At 39.7% G+C, this 23,270-nt stretch overlaps 1 protein-coding gene and 1 pseudogene across 6 annotated transcripts in view; one reads left to right on the forward strand and one right to left on the reverse strand.

Annotated features, from left to right (window-relative positions):
• SLC25A26 (solute carrier family 25 member 26) overlaps positions 1-23,270 on the forward strand; it is a 166,435-nt gene that overhangs the window by 137,960 nt on the left and 5,205 nt on the right. For 3 of the 6 annotated variants that reach the window (XM_021069195.1, XM_021069193.1, XM_021069194.1), the window contains 4 exons: positions 13,359-13,428; positions 15,638-15,713; positions 20,366-20,430; positions 21,464-21,537. In XM_021069195.1, coding sequence (XP_020924854.1) covers positions 13,359-13,428; positions 15,638-15,713; positions 20,366-20,430; positions 21,464-21,537 — 285 coding nt within the window. The remainder of the gene's footprint in view (positions 1-13,358; positions 13,429-15,637; positions 15,714-20,365; positions 20,431-21,463; positions 21,538-23,270) is intronic. The other 3 variants (XR_002337625.1, XM_003358494.5, XM_021069196.1) reach the window with 1 other exon arrangement.
• On the reverse strand, positions 5,897-6,664 carry LOC100623791 (annotated as a pseudogene).

Below are 23,270 nucleotides of genomic sequence, written 5' to 3' on the forward strand. Positions count from 1 at the left end.
TGTCTTTTTGCCATTTCTTGGGTCGCTCCTGCGGCATGTGGAGGTTCCCAGGGTAGGGGTCGAATCGGAGCCATAGGCGCTGGCCTACACCAGAGCTACAGCAATGCAGGATCCGAGCCGTGTCTGCAACCTACACTACAGCTCACAGCAACACCGGATCCTTTAACCCACTGAGCAAGGCCAGGGATCAAACCCACAACCTCCTGGTTCCTAGTCGGATTCGCTAACCACTGAGCCAAGATGGGAACTCCTGGAAATCTCCTTTATAAAGTCATGTTTTTATATGAGCACTTGACAGTGAGATGCTTCATTTGATTGAATAATAAAATTGTATGCAACTGTTGCTTTGTTTCTTATAGTGTATGTGCCAAAGCTACACAATAGCTTGATCAATTACAGTATGGAGAGCAATTGTGTGAAATTAATTGTCTGCTATCTTTAATGTGTTGTAAAATGCTGTTGCTGGATGGACAGCAGTCAGACCTACACAGAGCACTCTCTTTTCTGTTGTCTTAAATAAATTATCAGTTACCATGGTGTTATGCATGTGGGATTGAGTAGATGACTCAGTACACATACCTATTGTTGTACTGTCAAAGTCATGGTAAAGTTTCATCATCTTGCACAATTGGAAGCCATAGGAATATTTTTGAGTGCAAAAATGGAAGAATTTCCAAATTTGAGTTTCCCTGCACTGAAGCCAAAACGTTTATTGTCAATTTATTGTTCATTCATAAGACAGCTGTGCACATGTGGCCTTTTAAAGTGATAAAGCCTTCTCTTCATGCTGTACTTGAATAGAAAGAAGACCCTTGGCTCAGGCTTGATGCCCAGTATTTCCTAGTATTGGGCCTGGTGTTTGCTCTCTGTGCTGTGAATGACAGGTGCTAAGAGCTCATACCCTGGCAGAGGTATTGGGGGAGTGGAGCCTTAAAATTACTTCATGTTGTCCATCCTCTGATAGGCCTTGAGCAATGAGTGAAGAACCACTTGGGAAATTAGAACAACCTGATTGTTTTTGTAGTATTACCTCTGAGTATTCAAGATTCCTCATAATATCATATTGGATCATAAATGTGTCATTAATTCAAAAAGAAAAAAATACAGGCCTGATGTTTAAACATCATACACCTTTAGGAAGTCCCCTTGTGGTGCAGCAGGTTAAGGATCTGGCATTGAAACAGCTGTGGTGCAGGCTGCAGCTGTAGCTCAAGGTTTGATCCCTGGCCCAGAAACTTACACGTGCCACAAGTGTGGCAAAAAACAAAACAAAACAAAAACATACCTTTAAACAATATGAGTGGTGAAATTCAATTACAGTCTGTATCTTAGTAGTATTATACCTATTTATTTATTTGGCCATGCTTGTGGCATGCAGAAGTTCCCAGAACAGGAGTCAAACCATCACAGCAGTGACCTGAGCTGCTGCATTGACAACACTGGACCCTAACCTGCTACACCACAAGAGAAAACTCCCTGTACCTATTGTAATTTCCTGTTTTGGTAATCATACTTGGGTTATATGGAATCAGTCTTAGGGGAAGCTGGCGGAAGGGTATATGGGACCTCTACTATTTCTGCAAGTTTTGTCTAAACTTATTTCAAAATGAAATTTTCTGTATAAGCTATTAGAAACCACTTCCAGTCATCCTAAGGAAACCTACTTAAGTAAAACCATAGAAGTGAAATTAAGATTTCTGATTACCTCTCTCATTACTTGAAATTTCTCATTAACATGAGATATAAACAAATATGCATGGATCCATCTGATAATTTCATTTATTTGAAAAGAAAATGCAAAACCAGACTTTGAATTGAGATTAATAAGCAACATCCGGTTAAATATGGTTGCCTGATTTTTTTAGCCTTACTTATTTAGGTTTACAACTTCTGTCACAACACAGTGGTTCCTCACATTTGGGCCCTCTTTCTATCCTCTACACAGTTATTTACTTGCCTTTACAGGAATGGTCATTAGACCTCTGGGGCAATGGAAATACTTATTTAGGTTGAGAAATAATGGCAATTTAAAGATTTTTGATGTCCTCCATTACAAATCCACATTATTTAAACAAATTTTTTTTGGCATCAAAATATTATTTAATAACTTAACATATTACAGTATAGCTTCTCTAGAAGTTGAGTTGTGTATTGAGGAATCTTATAAACATTGTATATCAACTATTCTATCTACAAGGCATATGGCTTTGAAGGGGCCATAACAACCAGTATCAGCTCCTCCACTTTATTTTTTTTTTTTTTTGTGGTTGTGTAATTATGATTTTTATTTTTTGACTTGAGGCATTTTTTTTCATGTGAGGCATTTTTTCAATTAAGGTATAGTTGATTTACAGTGTTGTGCCAATTTCTGCTGTACAGCAAAGTGAGTCCGTTATACATATATATTCTTTCTCTTTTTAATATTCTTTTCCATCATGGTCTATCCCAGGATACTGGATGTAGTTCCCTGTGCTATACAGTAGGACCTTGTTTAGCCATTCTAAACGTAATAGTTTGCATTTACTAACCCCAAACTCCCAGTCCATCCCTCTCCCTTCCCCTCCTCCATGGCAACCACAAGTCTGTTCTCCATATTCATGAGTTTGTTTTTGTTCTGTAGATAGGTTCATTTGTACCATATTTTAGATTCCACATATAAGCGATATCATATGGTATTTGTCTTTCTCTTTCTGAGCTTGGTGTAAAAATATCTAGTTGCTTTCATGTTGCTCTGAATGGCATTATTTCATTCTTTTTTTTTTATAGCCCAGTAGTATTTGATTTTATAAATCTACCATATCTTCTTTATTCATCCATCTGTCAATAGATATTTAGGCTGCTTCCATGTCTTGGCTATTGGAAATAGTGCTACTGTGAACATAGCAGTGCATGTATCTTTTTGAATTACAGTTTTGTCCGGATATCTGTCCAGGAGTAGGATTATTGGATCATACGGTAATTCTTTTTTTTTTTTTTTTTTGTCTTTTTTTGTTGTTGTTGTTGCTATTTCTTGGGCCGCTCCCGCGGCATATGGAGGTTCCCAGGCTAGGGGTCGAATCGGAGCTGTAGCCACCAGCCTACGCCAGAGCCACAGCAACGCGGGATCCGAGCCGCGTCTGCAACCTACACCACAGCTCACGGCAACGCCAGATCTTAACCCACTGAGCAAGGGCAGGGACCGAACCCGCAACCTCGTGGTTCCTAGTCGGATTCGTTAACCACTGCGCCACGACGGGAACTCCGGTAATTCTATATTTAGTTTTCTGAGGAACCTCAATACTATTTTCCATAGTGGTTATACGAACTTAAATTTCCATCAACATTGTAGGGGAGCTCCCTTTTCTCCACACTCTCTTCAGCATTTATTGTTTGTAGACTTTTTGATGATGGCCATTCTGACTGGTGTGAGGTGGTACCTCATTGTAGTTTTAATTTGCATTTATCAAATAATTAGTGATGTTGAGCATCATTTCCTGTGCCTAATGGCCATCTGTATGTCTTCCTTGGAGAAATATATATGTAGGTCTTCTGCTTACTTTCTGGTTGAGTTGAATGAGTTGTTTATATATTTTGGAGATTAAGTCCTTGTCAGTCACATCATTTGCAACTATTTTCTGCCATTCCATAGGTTGTCTTTTGTTTTTGTTTTTATGGTTTCTTTTGCTCTGCAGAGGCTTTACATTTGATTAGGTCCTATTTGTTTAATTTTGTTTTTATTTTTTATTGCCTTGGGAGACTGACCTAATAAAACTCTTGTACAGTTTATATCAGGGAATGTTTTGGCTGTGTTTTCTTTTAGGAATTTTATGGTGTCATGTCTTATGTTTAAGTCTTTCAGCCATTTTGAGTTTATTTTTGTGCATGATCTGAGGGCGTGTTCTAATTTCACTGATACAGATGCAGCTGTCCAATTTTCCTGACACTACTTGCTGAAGAGACTTTTTCCCATTTTATATTCTTGTCTCCTTTGTCAAGGATTAATTGTTTATAAGTGTCTGAGTTTATTTCTGGGCTCTCTATTTCTGTTCCAGGCTCTGTATGTCTATTTTCGTACCACTACCAAGCTGTTTTGATTACTGTAGCTTTGTAATATTGTCCAAAGTCTGGGAGAGTTATGCCTCCTGCTTGTTTTTTTGTTCTCAGGATTGCTTTGGCAATTCTTGGTCTTTTATGTTCCATACATTTTGGGGTTGTTCTAATTATGTGAAAAATGTCATCTCTAGATTGCTTTGGGTAGTATGGCCATTTTAACAGTACTAATTCGTCCAGTCCAAGAGCATGGAATATCTTTTCACTTCTTTAAATCCTCTTTAATTTCCTTGATTAATATCTTATAGTTCTCAGCATATAAGTCTTTCACCTCCTTGGTCAGATTTATTCCTAGGTTGTTGGGTTGTTTTTTTTTTTAATGCAGTTTTAAAAAGTCTTTTTTTTTACATTCCCTTTCTGATAGTTCATTGTCAGTATACAGAAATTCCACTGATTATTGGATGTTAATCTTATATCCCACTGCTTTGCTAAATTCGTTTATCACATTGAGTAGTTTTTGTGTGGGATCCTAAGGATTTTCTATATATCATATCATGTAATCTGCATGTAGTGACAATTTTACCTCTTCCAATTTGTCTACTATTTATTTATTTTTGATGATAGATGCATTTTGTTATTTAATGTTTAAGCTCTCACAGTAGATTTTTACAAGTTAGTGAACACTGACAAATTATTTCTCCCATGGAACTATAACCACATGTTCCTGGACAGTATAAATATATGGTTGAGCTAACATTAATACACATCACCGTTTTATCAATTATAAAATAAAACAAATTGTCAAGTATCCAAATATTAAGTTACATAGCTCAAAAGGCATATAAAATATTAAATGTCTGCTCAGTTCTTTAGCAGAAACCTACTTCTTTCTGCAAGAGAGGTTGAGAAGCACACTTCAAAGAAAATAAGTTGATAAACAACTTCAGATAAGTATGGAAAAAAATTAACAAGAATTTCAGAAATTTTATAATTAAGAATTGTTTTAGCTACAATAACAAAGTATTTCTACCTTTTAAAAATATTTACTAAAGTGTATATTCTACATGTTCTGCACTAAGGCACCATTTTATTAAAAATACTTAAAATCCCTCTCCTATTCTTTTTGTGGGCCCTCCCTGTAAGTTGCTCCCCAATGTGCAAACATTAAAATGAACTGTAAGGCTTTTTTTTAAGACATTAAAGACATGGGCTTCTATACAATATAGATTTTCAAAATGGAGGTCTTCTATAATAGCACAAAATGTGATTTATAGAAGGACATTAAATGATCACTCTAAGACTTTGTTAATAAAAAGGAAAAGAAAAAGAGCAAATCTGATATACCAGTGTGAATGTGGGAGATATAAACGTCCTGTGAGCAAATAACCACATAAGCCCTCCTTTTTATGTCTGAAATGATGTAAGAAATAAACCACATCATGTCCAGAGTATTCATAGCTCCTGGGATTTTAGCTCTATATGATACTAAAAATAAAAAAATATTGTGCCAGGCATTTTGGCACCTAGGCTTTCTAAATTTCTTGTTGATAAGATTCTGGCATGGAACCATATTTAAAGACATAACTCAGTACTGCATGATTTCAGGAAAGGTCGATTGGTACAGTGATAAGCACATTCTAAATGCTGAACACCAAAAACTCTTTGCTAAGTGTCCAAATACGTTGATCATAACCCAAACATAGAGGTTGCAATTCTGCCAGGCTTGTGGCCTGGTAAAATTGCTTTTCAACACTCCCGTGGAAGCTTCATTACACTTATTCACCAAGCCAATGTGTTGGCTAATGTGTACGACAAATTCAGCTGTGTCTCAAGTTCCACTTCAGACCAGTGGCTCAAGCACCTCAGTTTATTGAATGCAGCAGTTGTTTCTTTGACCATTGGAGTATTTGAAGCACAGCTTCATTTTTAGGATGATACTTCTCCAAATACAAAAGTTGCTTGCTGTTAAAGTGCCCATTGTGGCACAGTGGAAATGAGTCTGACTGGTATCAGTAAGGATGCAGGTTCGATCCCTGGCCTCGCTCTGAGGGTTAAGGATCCGGCGTTGCCGTGAGCTGTGGTGTAGGTCACAGACGCAGCTTGGATCCCACATTGCTGTGGTTGTGGTGTAGGCAGCAGCTGCAGCTCTAATTTAACCCCTAGCCTGGGAACCTCCATATGCCACAGGTACGGCCTTATAAAGCAAAAAAAAAAAAGGCTTGCTGTTAAAAGTTCCACGCCACTTTTGTCTTGGGAATTGTACTGCATGTTCATATTTCATTCCACCTTCAATTAATGCTAGGGTGACAAGCACTAGAGCTCTGGATGCAACACAATGAACAGCAATACAACAACTAGGATCTTCATGAAATTCAGTTTTCACAAGACTTAACCAGTCATCCAAAGTCTGGTTGAATGGTGGTGCACCATCATCAAAAGGCCAATCGAGAACATAGATCCTCCACGGGAGTAGTGTCCTAAGTTGTTTCACATACTCTTACTGTTGCGGTAACTCCATACTTCTTAAGTTCCTCTGTAAATTTCTTTAAGGTCGCATTAGTTGAATGGTGTGTAATAAGATATCTCATGTTCTTGTATGTGACTTCCACAGAGCTGGGCGGTTCATTCAAGCCATGCTAATTTAGTTAAACAATAGGGTTATGAAAAAATTTAAAGCTCAGTACAGAAATGGTGCAAAGAAACAGAGTCTACTTCAACATACTCCACTTGAAATTCTCAGTGCTTCTGAGTGTGAAGTTGGGAGTAATGGGAAATGAAATGAACCTCCTAACAAGATCAGCAACTATTCAACCCAGTAATAGTGAGGCAATAGAAAGGAAGTGCACTGATGTTTACCCCATCCAGGTCAAAATTTTTGTAAAAAATCCTCTGTGGATTTCAACTCGGCACTTCTATGTCCAGGTTAACCACTCTTATGGGGGCTTCTTGCGCAGTAGCAATGAGTTTTTACAGTTCACTCATCTGCATAGAGGCCATGCTGTACCTGGCAGTAGTCTCCACTGCCTTTCAGAAATTCTGTAAATGTGTGAACAAGAACACTACAGAACTGAGGTGTGTGTCTACTCATTGAAGACTGGCCTAATCATACAGCTGGTCCTGAGGTGATGGTGACACAGGTAGTGGCAGGGCAGGGTTACAGTGGACATCATAGGGCAGTGGCTTTGAGGGAGGCAGCAAGGGAAGAGCCTTTTATTCCTTTTGTTTGTCGGAATGCTGTGGCCAGGACTTCAGGACTGTGTTGAATGTAAGTGATGAGAGTGACATCCTTGTCTTGTTCCAGATTTTAGTGGGAAGGCTTTCAGCTTTTCTCCATTGAGTATTATATTGGTCTTGGATTTGTCGTAAATGGCTTTTATTATGTTAAGATATGTTCCCTCTACCCACTTTGCTAAGAGTTTTTAATCATGAATGGATGTTGGACTTTGTTAAATGCTTTTTCTGCCTAGATTGAGATGATCATGTGGTTTTTTACTTTTCTTTTGTTAATGTGGTGTGTAACATTGATTCATTTGCATGTGTTGAACCATCCTTGTGAACTTGGAATGAATCCCACTGAGTCAGGGTGTATGATCTTTTTTATGTTGTTGGACTCACTTTGCTAAAATTTTGTTGTGAAATTTTGCATCTATATTCATCAAAGATAATTGGGCTATAATTTTCTTTTTTGGTAGTGTCTTCTGGTTTTCGTATTATGGTGATGGTGGCTTCATAGAATGTCTTTGGGAGTGTTGCCTCTTCAGCCTTTTGGAAGAGTTTGAGAAGAATCAGTGTAAGTTCTTCTTTGTATGTTTGGTAGAATTCATCTGTTACAACCATCTGATCCTGGACTTTTGTTTGTAGGGAGTTATTATTATTACATGTTCTATTTCACTTCTAGCAGTTGGTCTGTTCAAATTATCCAATTCTTGATTCAGTTTTGGTGGGCGTGTGTGTTTCTAGAGAGTTGTCCTTTTCTTCTAGGTTGTCTAACTTGTCGGCATGTAATTGTTAATAGTATTTTACTATTTTTTTTAAATTTCTGCATTATTAGTTGAGATTTCTCCTTTTTAATTTCTTCTTTTGTTTATTTGGATTCACTCTCTTTTCTTCTTGGTGGACCTGGCAAGAGGTTTGTCAATTTTGATTACCCTTTCAAAGAACCAGCTCTTAGTTTTACTGATTTTTTTTTCCTATTGTTTTTTAAATTTCTGTGTTATTTATTTCCTCTGTGGTCTTTATTATTTCCTTTCTTCTGCTGACTGTAGGTTTTGTTTATTCTTTTTCTAATTCTTTTAGGTAGCAGCTTAGTTTTATTATTTGAGATTTTTCTTGTTTATTTAGGAAGGCCTGTATTGCCATGAACTTCCCTCTAAGAATTGCTTTTGTGGCATTCTATAGAATTTTGTATGGTTGTGTTTTCATTGTGTGTTATCATCTGTATGTGGAAGTGAAGTGTCTTATAAATACCTTCTGTTTGCTCTGAAGACACCTATAACCTATAGATCCAAGTCCACGTATTTATACACTGTGTACCTACCTGTACAAGTTACATAACTTCTCTGAGCCTCAATTTTCTTGTTCGTAAAGTGAAGTTAAGTGGAACATACCTTAGAAGATTAGGATTACATGAGTTAGAGTATGTAATATGTTTACTGCCTGGAGCATAAGAAGTTCTGTATAAGTGTTTATTGTGGATACTGTTTAATCATTACTTCTCTTATGCTCTGTTGTTGGCCATGGAAGTTTCTCATTTGAATCTAAACCTTTTGGTCCCAGAGATTTTTTGGTTTAAGATATTTATTAGTATCCTTTTCTAATACAAAATAATTTCTTTGTATGTTTTTAGGCTAAATTATTCTGGCCAGGTGATAGTGGAAAGTTATGCTTTTCTATGGAGATTCTATTTTTAAACTGTGTCTTCAGCCACCTGAGTCTGTTTTGATCAGTGTTTTTTTCCCCCAGCAACTATTTTGTTTCCTTCCCTTCATTACAGCAGACACTCTGTGAAGCCTTCCTTATCACCTCCCTTCTATTATAACCCTCTCTGCTCCCACTATACTCCATCAAATGTTAGACTTGGCTAATGCTATTTTTTCCCCTGAGCCCTACACTGCCTGACACCTAGTAGGTATTGAGTAAATGTTGAACTTAATGAATTATGTGGTGTCTTTGATTTTTTTTCTCCCTCCTGTATGATATGTAATGCACATCTTATTACTTGTTCTTTACTACTGCTATGAACTCAGCATTATTCATAGTATTTTTAATCTGTTTGGAGTAAACTTCTGCTCTTTGGAACCCATGAAAGTATCAATAGGTTAACAGACAGTGACCTTCAGTCATCACCAAAACTCTTGTTTTATGTTTTGTATCCCTTTTTTTAAAAGTCAGCAAAGTAAATAATGGTGTTAAAATTGGCATTAGCCTGATAAAATACCCATTTTTCCACCTTTAAAGTAAAAAGTTGATGTTCTACTAATTTGCTTCTTTTGTGTCTTCAGTGCTTGTGAGAGTTCTGTAGAAAATTGTTTTCTACAAAAGCACACAGATATATTTGCGAACATTAGAGCATTTGTTTAAAAAATACCAAATACTCTGCTTAATGGCAATTCTATCTTTAGAAAGCTGTTTCTGATAAAAAATTTTTTTAGCTCATCTATCTCCACAAGTAAGGTTACAAAAGTCTGTCTGACAGCTGTACTCTTAGTCCAGTGATTTTAACAAATACACTTTCCAGGTAACCATTTTCATTAGTTAGGTGGAAGGAGATGTTGGAATCCACAGACACCACAGGTTACTCTCTAAGTTATTAGTTAGTTAGTAGTTTACATAGTTAGGTGTCTGACTCAAGAAAAGTGGTTGAAGTTAACAGATGGGGCTGTATGTGCATTGATTTGTTTATATGGCATCTTCTCCATGTCTGAGCAGCCCTTCCAACCTTCCAGGTTTATTTTCAGTGGGGAAGTGTTGCGGGTAGGAATTTAGCTCTCAGTTTGCAGGTCTTCTTTGAGTTGTGGTATATTTGATCATCTGTAAAAATATCATGCCACCATCAGTATTAGTATACTGATTAGTATACAATATTAGTAACCATTGTAATGAACATATTCAAGGAGTCTTATTTCTATTATTTTTCATGATTTTGCAGTACCTGCCATGGTGCTAGAGGTCCTACCCAGTGCAGTAAGGCAAGAAAAAGAAATAAAAGGCAACAATCTAAATTGGAAAGGAAGAAGTAAAACCGTCTTTATTCATAGACAACATGATCACTGATGTAGAAAATTTGATGGAATCTACAACGAAGCAATTAGAGCTGATAAATTTAACAAGGTTACAGGATACAAAATCAGTATGCAAAAGTTAATTATATTTCTACATATTAAGCAACAATCAGAAACTGAAATTTAAGAGTTCCCTCTGTGGTGCAGTGGGTTAAAATCTGACGTTGTCTCTGCAATGGCTTGAGACACTTCTGAGGTGCAGGTTCGATCCCTAGCCTGGCACAGTGGATTAAGGATCTCTGGTGTTGCTGCAGCTGTGGCATAGGTTGTAGCTGCAACTCAGATTCAATCACTGACCCAGGAACTTCCATAGGGTGCAGGTGCAGCAAAAAAGAAAAAAATAGAATTAAATTTAAAAAACAAGCAATACCACATTTAAAATAGCATCAAAACACAGGAAATAAGAATAAAACTGACAATACAAGTTCAAGACCTATATACTGAAAACCACAGAACATTGTTGAGAGAAAATAGTAGAGGCCTAAGTAAATGGAGACTCAGTACTGTTAGCACCTCCATTCTCTCCAAAGTGATTGATACATTCATGGCAATTCATATCAAAATCTCAGCAGGCTGTTTTGTAGGAATTGACAAGCTGATTCTAAAATTCATGTGAAAGTACAAAGAATCTAGAATAGTCAGAACAAGTTTGAAAAAGAACAAAGTTGGACAACTAACATTACCTGATCTCAAGATGTAAAATAGAGCTATAGGAGTCAAGAAAGTATTGAACTGCTATTAAGGTAAATCTGTAGATTAGAGCAAAATAGAGTCCAGTAGCAAATCCCCATATAAATGGAAAACTGATTTTTGACAGAAGTGAGAAGGCAGTTCATCGCAGAAAGAAGAGTCTTTTCCACTTGCTGGAATGATTATATATCCGTATATAAAAACAAAACAAAAGAACTTCAAACCTTGTAGCATACATAAAAATCAACTTGAAATGGAAGATAGATCTAAATATAAAACCTAAAGATAGAAAATTTCTAGAAGAAGACATAGCTGAAAAATCTTTGTGGTCTAAGGTAGGCAAAAGATTTAGCTGTGTCACCAAATGCGAGATGTATGAAAGGATAATTTGGACTTTAGCAAAATTAAGTAATTCTGTTCTTGGATAGACACTGTTAGGAGTATGAAGAGACAAGCCACAGACAAGGAGAAAATAATTGCAGGTTACTTGTAACTAGAACATATAAAGAATCCTCAAAACTCAATGATTATGAAATTAGACAACCCAATAAAAATGTCTAAAACATTTGATCAGACACTAAGGAAGACAGACTATGAATGGCAAACACAGTACATGAAAAGAAGCTCAGCATCATTAGTTGCTAGGGAAATACACATTAAAACCATGATGAAATACTAATACATACCAATTAAAATGGTTAAATTTTTTAAATACTGACAATATCAGGTGTTGGAAAGATTGTAAAGAATTTGGAACTGGTCTGAATGTAAAATGGTACAACCACTTTTTAAAACAAATTTGGTAGTTCCTTAAAAACTATAGCTATATGTACCTACCAAGTGGTTCAGCTGTTTCACTCGTAGGTATTTCCCCAAGAGGAATGAAGGCATGTGGCCATATGAAAACGTGAATATACACTTCACAGCAGCTTTATTTGTAATAGGCAAAAACTAGAAAAATCCTAGAGTCCATCAGCAGACAAATACATAATGACCCAGTGGAATATTACTTACCAATAAAAAGGAATGAACCATTGATATCCACACTAACATGAATGAATCATAAGGAACTCTGAAGGGGGAGTTCCCGTCGTGGCGCAGTGGTTAATGAATCTGACTAGGAACAATGAGGTTGCAAGTTTGATTCCTGGCCTTGCTCAGTGGGTTAAGGATCCGGCATTGCCATGAGCTTGGTGTAGGTTGTAGACGCAGCTCGGATCCCGTGTTGCTGTGGCTCTGGCATAGGCCGGCAGCTACAGCTCCAATTTGACTCCTAACCTGGGAACCTCCATATGCTGCGGGAGCGGCCCTAGAAAAAGCAAAAAGACAAAAAAAAAAAAAAAAAATCTGAAGGAAAGCATTTGGGTTAAGAAATTTAATGTACCATTACATTGATATAAAATTCTAGAAAAGGCAAACTAGAGTGACATTAGATTGTTTAGGGGGTGGTAAGGAAGAACAGGAAAGGGGGATAATAAAGGGACATAAAACTGATTTTGGCTGCTTGATGTGTTCATAATTGTGGCATGATTTCATATGCAGGCATGCTCTAAATATGTGTAGTGTATTGAATATCAATTATACACAATAAAGATAAACACAGAGAGTGTAGGCTCTGCTGTTAGAAAGCCTAGGTAAAAGGAGGCTGATAATAGGACCCAGCTCTCAGGATTGTTATGAGGACAGTGGGCTTTAAGCTATGCTCAGAGATGAGACCAGGACCTGACTCAGCAATGTTCTCCATTTGATGTGACCACATCTGGTTGTTTGCTAGATGATAAACTCTCAGCAAGCAAGGCACCATGTCTCTGCCACCATTTTGTGTAGTTTGAAACTTAAGATGGATCATTTACTTGTGTAATGCTTTCCTTACTACATGAGCAGTGCAAACAGTGTTTTGACGAACTTAAAATTGCTAAGTAATAGACTTAGCATCCTTCAAACATGTTCAGGACAGATAATGATTGAAAAAATAACTGAGGAGTTCGATATTCACTGCTCTGGACTAATTTGTGAATTATTGTACTTTCAGAATTGTATGGGAAATGTTTAAAAGGTTACATTGAAAGATGTATCTTTATTTGTATACATACATATAAATTCTGTGTGTGTTTGTATCACACATGTTCCCTGAAAAGGGTTTCCTTTGGGTACTCCAGTGTAGCTGTCACCCTTGTTTCTTTGACTTATTTTTATTTAGAATGCAGTTAAGTCCTTGGGAAAATCACTTATGTCATCAGCGAGGAATGCCACCAAAATAGCTTCTCACTTAAGTTCCCATCCCCAGAGCTAACCCACAGAAGGTTCCGATAAATTCAAATATTTAATAACTTATATTTTTCTTTCTCCTAAACACAGGCCCTCTGGTCCTGGAGGCAGGATCATGTGGTGGATTCTTGGCAGTCAGCAGTCTGCGGAGCTTTTGCAGGTGCAAAGGATTATATTATACTGGGAAAGACCAAAGAGGGGGAGAAAAATGTGAAAATATTAACTATGCAGAAACAACATTCCTCAGAAATTCCAGATTGTTTAGAAGAAGAGCGTTCCACTGGTTGAGAAAAGAGCGTCTTGGGGCGGGGGGAACCCTACTAAAAAGGTGTCTGCTTGAAAGACAGCCAATTTGTTTTTGACAAATTTTTCTTTTTCTTTTTATTAAAGCCTTCACTCAGGCCCTTGGATTATCTTAAATATGATTTAGCGAGGCCTCCGTGGGAAGAGACTGGCTGTGGGTTCAGGGTTCCTGGTGCAGCTGTCTGCCTCGAGCAGTGCTTGGGGGGGGGGGTTATGCAGTTTCTGCAAAAGGCAGTGATTCACAGTTCCTGTGACATGTTTGACAGCGCTGTAGATTAACTAGTGTCAGGAGAGCAAAGGCCGCTCCACAACTTACCGAAGGCTAAACTGCTTGGTATAGAGAATAGGGAGAACTAAACATCTGGGCACATTCTAGACATTAAACCAAGAGCAGAGTGACAATGCAGTGTCATGCTGTCCATCACTAAGTCATATGCATGTTGCAGTGAGGTTTTAATGAGAATGCAGAAGCTTGAAAGAATAAGTGACTGAGTAACAGTCTGAGAAGAAACACATTTGGTTGTGCAGATAAAGGTGAGTGAGAATTGCAGTTGAAATAGATAGAAATGGAGATTTGCCAGAAAATTGTAAACTTCTAGTTTAGATGTGAAGCCAGTAAACTGACATATACACATGGGCTTAGGATATCAACTTTAGTAGAAAACAGTTCTTTTCCAATTTGTTTCCTGGTCTCTGGATAAGTTTTTTTGGGGGATGTAGTGATTAGGGAAACAGAAAACATACATTCTGTAGGATTCTTTATTAATAATTGGACCCATCTGACTGGTAGAATTGATAATCCAAAATAAGACTTGATTCTAGACACAAAGCCAGCTCAGATTGATTATCATGGGTAATTGTTTCCACATGATCTTTAGTCCTTAGCTGTGTTGGATGGGTAGGTGGTCTTGATTGATTTGCCAGAGTTCAGCAGTCTTTACTCCCCACTCCCTGAGAGAAATGTGTGTTTTTGTTGACTCCCTTCTGGACCCTGGGGACTGAGTGAACATTTTGGAAACTGAACCATACTGGATAAGGAAGGCCACCTCTGAAAGTTAACATACCATAAAACTTCCATGCGTTGAAACATATATATACATATATTCATTCTCTGGTCCTTTCCTTGAGTAGCCAATTCAAAGATTCACTTGCAGGAGTTCCCTTTAACAAACCCGATTAGCATCTGTGAGCACACAGGTTCCAGCCCTGGCTTTGCTCAGTGGGTTAAGGATCTGGCATTGCTGTGAGCTGTGGTGTAGGTTGCAGACACAGCTCAGATCCTCCGTTGCTATGGCTGTGGCGTAGGCCTGTGGCTACAGCTCCACTATGACCCCTAGCCCGGGAACCTCTATATGCCATGGATGCGGCCCTAAAAAAAAGACAGAAAAAAAAATTCACTTGGAAAGGCATTGTTTCTATTAAGGACATGTGCATTCATTATAATTCCTTTTTCTGAATAATGCTGTGTAATAGGCACTAAGCGCCTAGTTCGGTCAGAGTTGTGGCTCGGGGGCAGGGGTAGATGGAGGAATCTTGATAGCAGACAGCCACCCACTGTTTGGCAGGATCCTGTGTCTGGGCCCTTCGGTTCAGGTGGCTCACCTGAGGCATGAGCAGTGCCCCACTGCCTCCAGGGCAGTGGGAAGCTGCCATGTGGGGCAGGAAAGGGATTTTCCCAAAGCTACATGACCTAGCACGGGCTGACCTGTCTCACTTACAGAGCAGTCAAGTCTCTGTTCTGTTCCTGAAGAATGAAACTTTGGGGTCTTATTGAGCACCGGTTTCCTTACCTGTGACATGGAAGCAACCCTCCCTCCATTAAGGAATTATCTCTGGGATAGGTGAGATACTGTTTGTTAGTATTTTGTAGACCTCCATTTAAGGAATCACTACTTTCTCAGTAAAAACAACCAAAACCCACAAAATGAAAAGCTGTCATCATCAGAGCAATTCATATTCTTAATAGCATTGAAAAAATAACACATTAATAAATTTACTATACGTAATCGCCTCTAATAGGGTGTAGATTTAAAAACTCCTCCAATACAGTTTTCTTGTTTTTCCAGCTGAGGTTCTGATAGGAATTTGCCCAAGGTCTGCAAAAAAGCCATTGTCAATAGATCTTTGTGTATTTAGCAAAAGGTAAATCACATACATTTCTTGTTTCTACCCCTTTTGTTTTGAAATTTCACTTGGTACAAATGTTGATCTTGAGGAACAAGGTTATTACTCTTTTAAAACCTTTGTGAAAGATAAACATAATTTGAAAACATATCAGATTATAAGAAAAAATGATACTCTGTAAGCGTTTGTTGCAAGATTGTGATTACACTGTATCGAGAAATGAATGATGCCTTGTCACCTTGGGCAGCGCTCTAAGCTCTGCTGTGCTTACCCACTGCGCTTCAGATGCTTTTGCCTTAGATGGTCATAAAGGCAGTGATGAAACTTGCCCTTAAACCAGAAATCTGATTTCTCATCCCTGTGTGCTTTTCCAAGTTTAAACTGGTTAGATCATTGTAGACAATCTCCACTCTCTGACCATCCTCGGCACTCTTTGGCACCCGTGCTTGCTTTATAAACTGCTTGGCACAAATACCCAAAAGTGTCCCTTGAGACTGGAGGTGTTGATGGCTTGTCATGTTCAGAAGTCCCCTTGGCTTCTAGTCAGGGCAAAATTAGGGGTAAAATAAATAAATAAAAAAACGGCTTTGCCAACTTCCTCACTTCAACTTAACTTCCAAACATAAAACCATCATTCAGTCTAATTCATTAGGACGTCTGCTGTTATAGCGATGTTTGCTCTTCTGGTGTGTTTTGATCACTTTCTTGTAACTTCCATTCTCTAAGAGAGAAGTTCTTGAATAAGATGAAAGATTATCTGGGTAACAAATGACAAGGCCTGATATAGTCTTTAAAAAACAAGAGCAAAAATATGTTTGTCACCGTTGTGCTCAGAGCCCTCTTAGTCTGGACACTTCTTTGGAGATCATTGGTGGGGATGCTCTTCCTGCTCCCAGCTGATATGGGGAGGGGAAGCCCTGGGGACACTGAGGGGCAGCACCGCCCACTGCTGCCCCCTCCACATTCACAGCTGCTGTGGGAGGTGACAGCTCCAGACCTCTAGCAGGGGAGGTGGCCCCTTTGTCTGGAGAAGGCAAAGAACCTGCATTTGTTCCCTAAGGACACATGAGATGTAGTTTCATTGTAAAAATCTAATTTCCCCTGAATCTGGTCCTTGAAAGCAGTTAACCTAACATTCAGTCAAAACCTAACTCTAGTGGAGCCCATAGAAAATTGTTTCACGTGTGATTTGAGCACAAAAGTGGCCTGCAGTTGCTATACCAGATAATTATTTCCTGTCTAATATGTTAGCATGTTCCTAGTATTTACTACCAGCAGTTTACAGTTCCCGTAAGTAAAATGTAGAAAATAACTGTATTTTAACTGAAAGTGCAGGTCTGCCACTCCCTCCCTGTTATGACTAGTTATTCTATTACATGATCTTCACAAGTCCTTCTTACAGCCTCATAAAAAACATTGTGAGGTCTGTGAATTAAAGTGTCTTTGATATTTGAAGACATTTAAATTGACTTATTAATAGCTTTCATTAAATAAAGTTTCCATCGTGGTAGTAAAATTAGGACCTATTTCAGTATAGGCATTTTTGTCTCATTACTTTCATGAAACAGAAATCGCATAGAGAATATTGGCAGGCACCTATAGTAAAGGAACAGTGAACTTTTGCTAATGGCCAAAATAAGTTCAGTTTACAGCATCCAAATTTGGTAGAAGACAAATACTTTTCAACATAGGTGACTCATGAGAGCGTTGAGTAGTCAGACAGGGGACAGATAATTGTCAATTTCAAAATCCTTTTAGTTGGTTTCGGTCAGTTTGTGAACATTTTCAAAGAGGAAAATGGCGTATGCACTTCTGGATTTTAACTGTCAAACAAATTTAAATGTCTTATTCATATATCAAAGTCATTGTGCAGTGAAGGACCATAACCTTTGGAGCCAAGATACATGTGACTGAATCCAACCTCCATACCAGTTGTGTGGCCCTGGGCAAGTTGTCTGTAGAATGGAATGGTGTTATCCATGCAAAGGAGGTAAAATAATCAGTGAAGGTAGCTAGTACAGACCCAGCATGCCAGATAAAGTGAGTGCAGATGTTACCAGCTCCTTCTTGGAGACAGCTTGAAATCGTCAGTTTGTGAAAAACATAGTCACTTGTCCAGGACACTCAGTAAGCATTTTTGAGTGCCTGCTGTGTGTGCTGGGCTGGAGACAGGAAGGAAAATTGCACATGAGGTCTGCCTGCCCAGAGAAAAGAGGATTCCTTTGAGTGCTAGGGTGGAGCCAGGCCGTGTTCTAGACACTCTGCACAGACTCATCATTCATGCCATGTGTCAGACTGCTGTCTGCATTTCACAGATGGAAGAACTGAGGCCACTGGAAGACCCAGTGTCCAAGAGCTGAGGTTCTGGAGGTAGTCACATTCCCATCTCAGCTCTGCACTGAGTAAAACCCTCCATGAGTTCATCAGCCCTTCTCAGCTTCAGCATCCCCACCGGAAGCAGAGGGTAGTAAGACTACCTGTCCAAAGGGTAGTTTAACTACAGAATAAGAAATGTATTAGCATTCCCTTACATTAAGGATCTGGCATTGTCACTGTAGCAGCTTAGGTTGCTGTTACCATGTGGGTTTGATCTCTGGCCCAGGAACTTCCACATGCCCAGAGTGTGGCCAAAAAAATATTTTTATTGAAAGCTTCTCAACTAATAGAGCAGGGATTGAGGCCTTGGTCTGATTCTGAAGATGCTTTTTTTTTTTTTTTTTTTCTCATACTGGGCCCTGCTAACTCTTGCAGCCAGCAAGGGAAACAAAATTGAATGAAAGATTTGGTGTGTGCAGTTTGGAATATGTGTTCATCACCTTCATTTCTTTCTTTCTTTCTTTTTTTTTTTTCCTCTTTCCTAAGGATAGAAAAAAGTTTATGGATGTGAAGTCTTCCTGGGCCCCTTCTTTATGGCAGAATATGTGGTTTAAAAAAAGTAAGGGTAGGAGTTCCCGTCATGGCTCAGTGGTTAACGAATCTGACTAGGAACCATGAGGTTGCGGGTTGATCCCTGGCCTTGCTCAGTGGGTTAGGGATCCAGCGTTGCCATGAGCTGTGGTGTAGGTTGTAGGCGCGGCTCAGATCCCCGTGTTGCTGTGGCTGTGGCGTAGGCCAGTGGCTACAGCTCCGATTGGACCCCTAGCCTGGGAACCTCCATATGCCATGGGAGCAGCCCAAGAAATGGCAAAAAGACAAAAAGACCAAAAAAAAAAAAAAAAAAAAAAAAAAGGTAAGAGTAGGATTTCTGGATTAGGTCCACAAAACTTTTAAATACTTGCAATTTAGCAGGTCTCTGAGTTTCAGGCAACTTTTGAATGCAGACGAAAACATTTAATAAGTCAAAGCTGGCTAAAATGGTCTTTGCTCTTTAGCCCTGAGATTAGTGTCACTCTGGGTACATCTTTCCAAAAGTCAGCATCATAATAAATGTTACTAAAGGGACAGGGTTCAGATTAATGATCTTATTTCAGCAACATATTTAGAGAGATATTTGGCAGAAGTCAGATGACCTTGTCCACACACCACAGATCTTAGAGGGAGAGGTATGCCATTTCTGGGGCATCTTTCACATGTGTATTCTCCTCAGTTCTCAGACAATTCCCTGTTTCACCCAGACTCAAGGAAGCTGAATCTTTAGAAGGCCTTTTCAGGCTTGTTACTTCTATCTCCTTTTGGCCTTTTGAGGTTTAAAATACACCTTTGTATCATAATTAAATAAAATATTGATACCATATACTATTATTTCTGTTAAAAAATTGTCCTCCAGGAGTTCTCTTGTGGTGAAGCAGGTTAAGGATCCAGCATTATCAATGCTTGGGTCACTGCTATGGCTCGGGTTTAATCCCTGGTCCGGGAATATCCACCTGCTGTGGGCGTGGCAACAACAACAACAAAAGTAGTCTTCCAGTTCCTCTGTCTGTAGATATGGGCCCCTTTAAAATGTGTGGATTTTTACAAAAAATCCGTTGGCCAGTAACAATATTTAAATAAAGAGGACAGGAGAGCAAAAGTAGAAAGGAAGCTGTAAGGAAGGAGGTGGGTGGGCTTGAATCAAGACTGACTCCAGTGAGATGTGGAAGGGACTTTTAAAGTCTTGTTACTCTCACTGACCTGTTGATTAGAAGCCTGCAAATACAGAAAAATATACTCTTTTAACCCTAAGAATCCAGCTATTTATCCCCCAAGTCCCTACAGTGACACACATATTTCTGCTTGCCAGCTTTGCCCCAGGGCAGAAACCAGAGCAGCATTTTGCCATCAGGTTAGAGAGCAGCGGCCCATGGAAGGCAGGACTCCCGGGGACCAGGGTGCCTCTCATACGGGAATGGGGTTCTGACCACAGACACACCCCTGTGTACACACACGGGCTGCTCTGCTGCTCCCCCAGCGAGCAGGACACATTGTGAGGCCTTGTTTTCCTACCTGCGTGTGTAAAACATGATCTCGTCATCCCTCTTTTATGTCTGGTGAGGCATCACCAGAAAAGCAGGGAAGCGTGTGGGTAAAGACTTTGTGCATGAGCATCCTATTCTTCAGTCAGTCAAGCAGACTTAATGATAAGGACATATTTGGAGCAGAGTTATGAGGAATTATAAAATAGAAATTATGAAATACCATGCGACGCAGTAAACAATACCTCACTTATGTGTTGGGTGTTTTTATATGCACAGGTGGGTTTGCAGCTGCAGTCACCACGCCCCTGGACGTGGCAAAAACAAGAATCATGTTGGCAAAGGTAAGTGGTCAAATAACGTAATGTAGATGCCACAGATGCTTGTCTTTATTAGCACTAGGGCTTATATGTATATAAAGTGAACAAAAGTGGCCTAACGCCTGTAATTAGCAGTGTTGTGCTGCCTGTTGAACCAGTAGTGAAACTGCCATTGGACAAAGCAGCATCCAGTGGAATCCCTGTGAAGGATGTCTGGGCAGCATTTTGCCTTTTCAAAGTCATTCTCACCTGTATTATGTAAGCAGGTAGGGCTGGTGGGGCCTCTGCCCGGTAGTACTAGCTTCAAAGAATGTTTTCACAGACCTGAGGCTCTGAGAGTTGGCCTGCCCCACGCCCTGCAGCAAGTAAGCCAGAGGCTCTATCCTTCCATCATGCTTGTTAAGCCTTAACTGGATGAATTAGGACATTTTTCTGAATTGCTCAGAAATGTCATTAAGAAGACAAAAATTTTTAAAAGCTGGATTGAGACTTCAGGGAATGCCATATATAATAACCTACCTGGACCAAAACAGTAAAAAATGAAAAGTCATACCCTTTGTGGAAAAGTGGAACAAATAAGGGCAGAATTGTAGTTTGTAGGTTGATAGGGAAAAGCCTGTTTTAAATTGAGCAGAGTACTCTTTATTAAATGCGTTTATTAACCACTTGGATAAGTTGCTTAATTGTACCATTTATAATTATTATTATTCCCCATTCTTGTCAGATCAGTCAGTTAATACCACTTTTGATCTTTTTTTCTGTTAAATAGTTGTACATGAATTACCTGGGAAAGCTCTGCTCCTGGGTTGACAGTGAGAAAAATTACCTGCAGAAGCTACTTCTGGTGGGGATTGAGCCGAATCAGTGTGAGTGTGAATGTGAGGACTTCTGGTCTGTAAGACCCAGAGGTCCTGATGCCTGAGAAACTCCAGTCTGCCTGAAACTGTGTCTTCAGTGAGGGTGCAGGGGGATCCGTGCATCTGAGGGTCTCTGGGCACCTGCCGTAAGTGGGGGAGTTTCAGAAGGTGATGGCTTCCTCTTTTGTCTTTTTGTGCAGGCAGGTTCCAGCACTGCTACTGGGAATGTACTTTCTGCCCTGCACGGGGTCTGGCGGATGCAGGGGCTGTCAGGGTAAGTCCAGAAGGGAAGGCCCAGCCCTTCCTCCTTTAGCCCAGCATCAGAAGAAAAACAAACAAACAAAAAAAACAAACCACCTTTCTTTCCTTCTGCTTTTGTCCTGGTTGATTACTTTTTGTTTTTTTGGGTTTTTTTTTTTTTTTTTTTGCTTTTCGGCCATACCCATGGCATATGGAAGTTCCCAGGCTAGGGACCAAATCAGAGCTGCAGACTGCCAGCTTATGCCACAGCCACAGCAGTGCGGGATCCGAGCCGCACCTGTGACCGACACCACAGCTCATGGCAACAGGGATACTTAACCCCCTGAACAAGGTCGGGGATGGAACCTATGTCCTCATCGATCCTAGTCAGATCCATTACCACTGAGCCAGACAGGAACTCCTTACATTTAATGTTGCTTGTGTGAGATGTGCAACATTAACTGCACAGCCAAGTTGATGTGCTGTTCATTTTCTATTCTCGATGTTAGATGACTTCAGGGGTATGGCCCCTGCTGGATTCTGACTGCAGCAATATAACGCAGGAGTAGCATTGTTAGAGGAAAGCATTTGTGAGAGTTCCCATTGTGACTCCTCCAGTTAAGAACCTGACATAGCGTCTGTGAGGATGTGGCTTCAATCCCTGGCCTTGCTCAGTGTTAAGGATCCGGCATAGGCCGGCAGCTACACCTCTGATTTGATCCCTAGCCCAGGAACTTCCATATGCCACAGGTGTGGCCATAAAAACAAAGGGGGAAAAAAGAGAAAGTATTTGTGGTTTGGGGCACTTTTAACTATTACTAGTTATTACTTTCAACATACCATGGTGGGGGATCATTTCCTTGAAGCCCACTGCTTTTTTATCAGCTACGTGTTTCAGCTGCTAGAACAGTGTCCACAAAGCTGTCTTCAAAATGCTATTTCAGCATCGCTTTTACAACATGAACTTGTACACCTGTCTCAAGGCTGGGATCTGTACAGGTAGTGAAATCTCTTTGGAATCATCTCCCAGGGATGTTTCTGAGAGAGCAAAGCAGCAGCCTCCTTCAGGGGAAGGTTGGGGGTGCCTAGCGACAAGGCTGGTCTGAAAACAGTAAAGCCACAGTGGTGCCACCTCCTCTTCCTGGTGCTGTGTCCATTTGACTGTAGTTTTGTGTCCACTTGGCAGATTTTTTTTCAGCTAGTTGACTGTCTAGGGCACATGACACAGGTTGGTCAGGTTGCAAGCAAGGTTTTGCAGAATGGCCTCATCCTCTATTTAAAATAGGTAACATTGGAGTTCCCGTTGTGGCTCAGTGGCTCAGTGGAAACAAATCTGACTAGCTTCCATGAGGACGTGGGTCCAATCCTTGGCCTCACTCAGTGGGTTAAGGATCTGGCATTGCTGTGAGTTGTGCTGAAGGTTGCAGACACAGCTTGGATCTCACTTTGCTGTGGCTGTGGTGTAGGCCAGTGGCTACAGCTCCAATTCAACCCCTAGCCTGGGAACCTCCATATGCTTCAGGTGTAGCCCTAAAGAGACAAATAAAATAGGTAACATTGGGGAGATTCTGGTGGCCTAGCAGTTAGGGATTTGGTATCGTCACTGCTGTGGCTCAGGTTCAATCCCAGGCCCAGGAACTTCTATGGCCATGGCTATGGCCAAAAAAAAAAAAAAAAAGTAACGCTGTATATAGTTGTGTTGAATGTGCCATCTCTCCTGGCTTAGTGCTGGTTGCCTGCAGGACAAAGTATTGGAGATGAGGATTG

The sequence above is a fragment of the Sus scrofa genome, chromosome 13 (assembly GCF_000003025.6).
Source record: "Sus scrofa isolate TJ Tabasco breed Duroc chromosome 13, Sscrofa11.1, whole genome shotgun sequence".
Classification (NCBI taxonomy): domain Eukaryota; kingdom Metazoa; phylum Chordata; class Mammalia; order Artiodactyla; family Suidae; genus Sus; species Sus scrofa.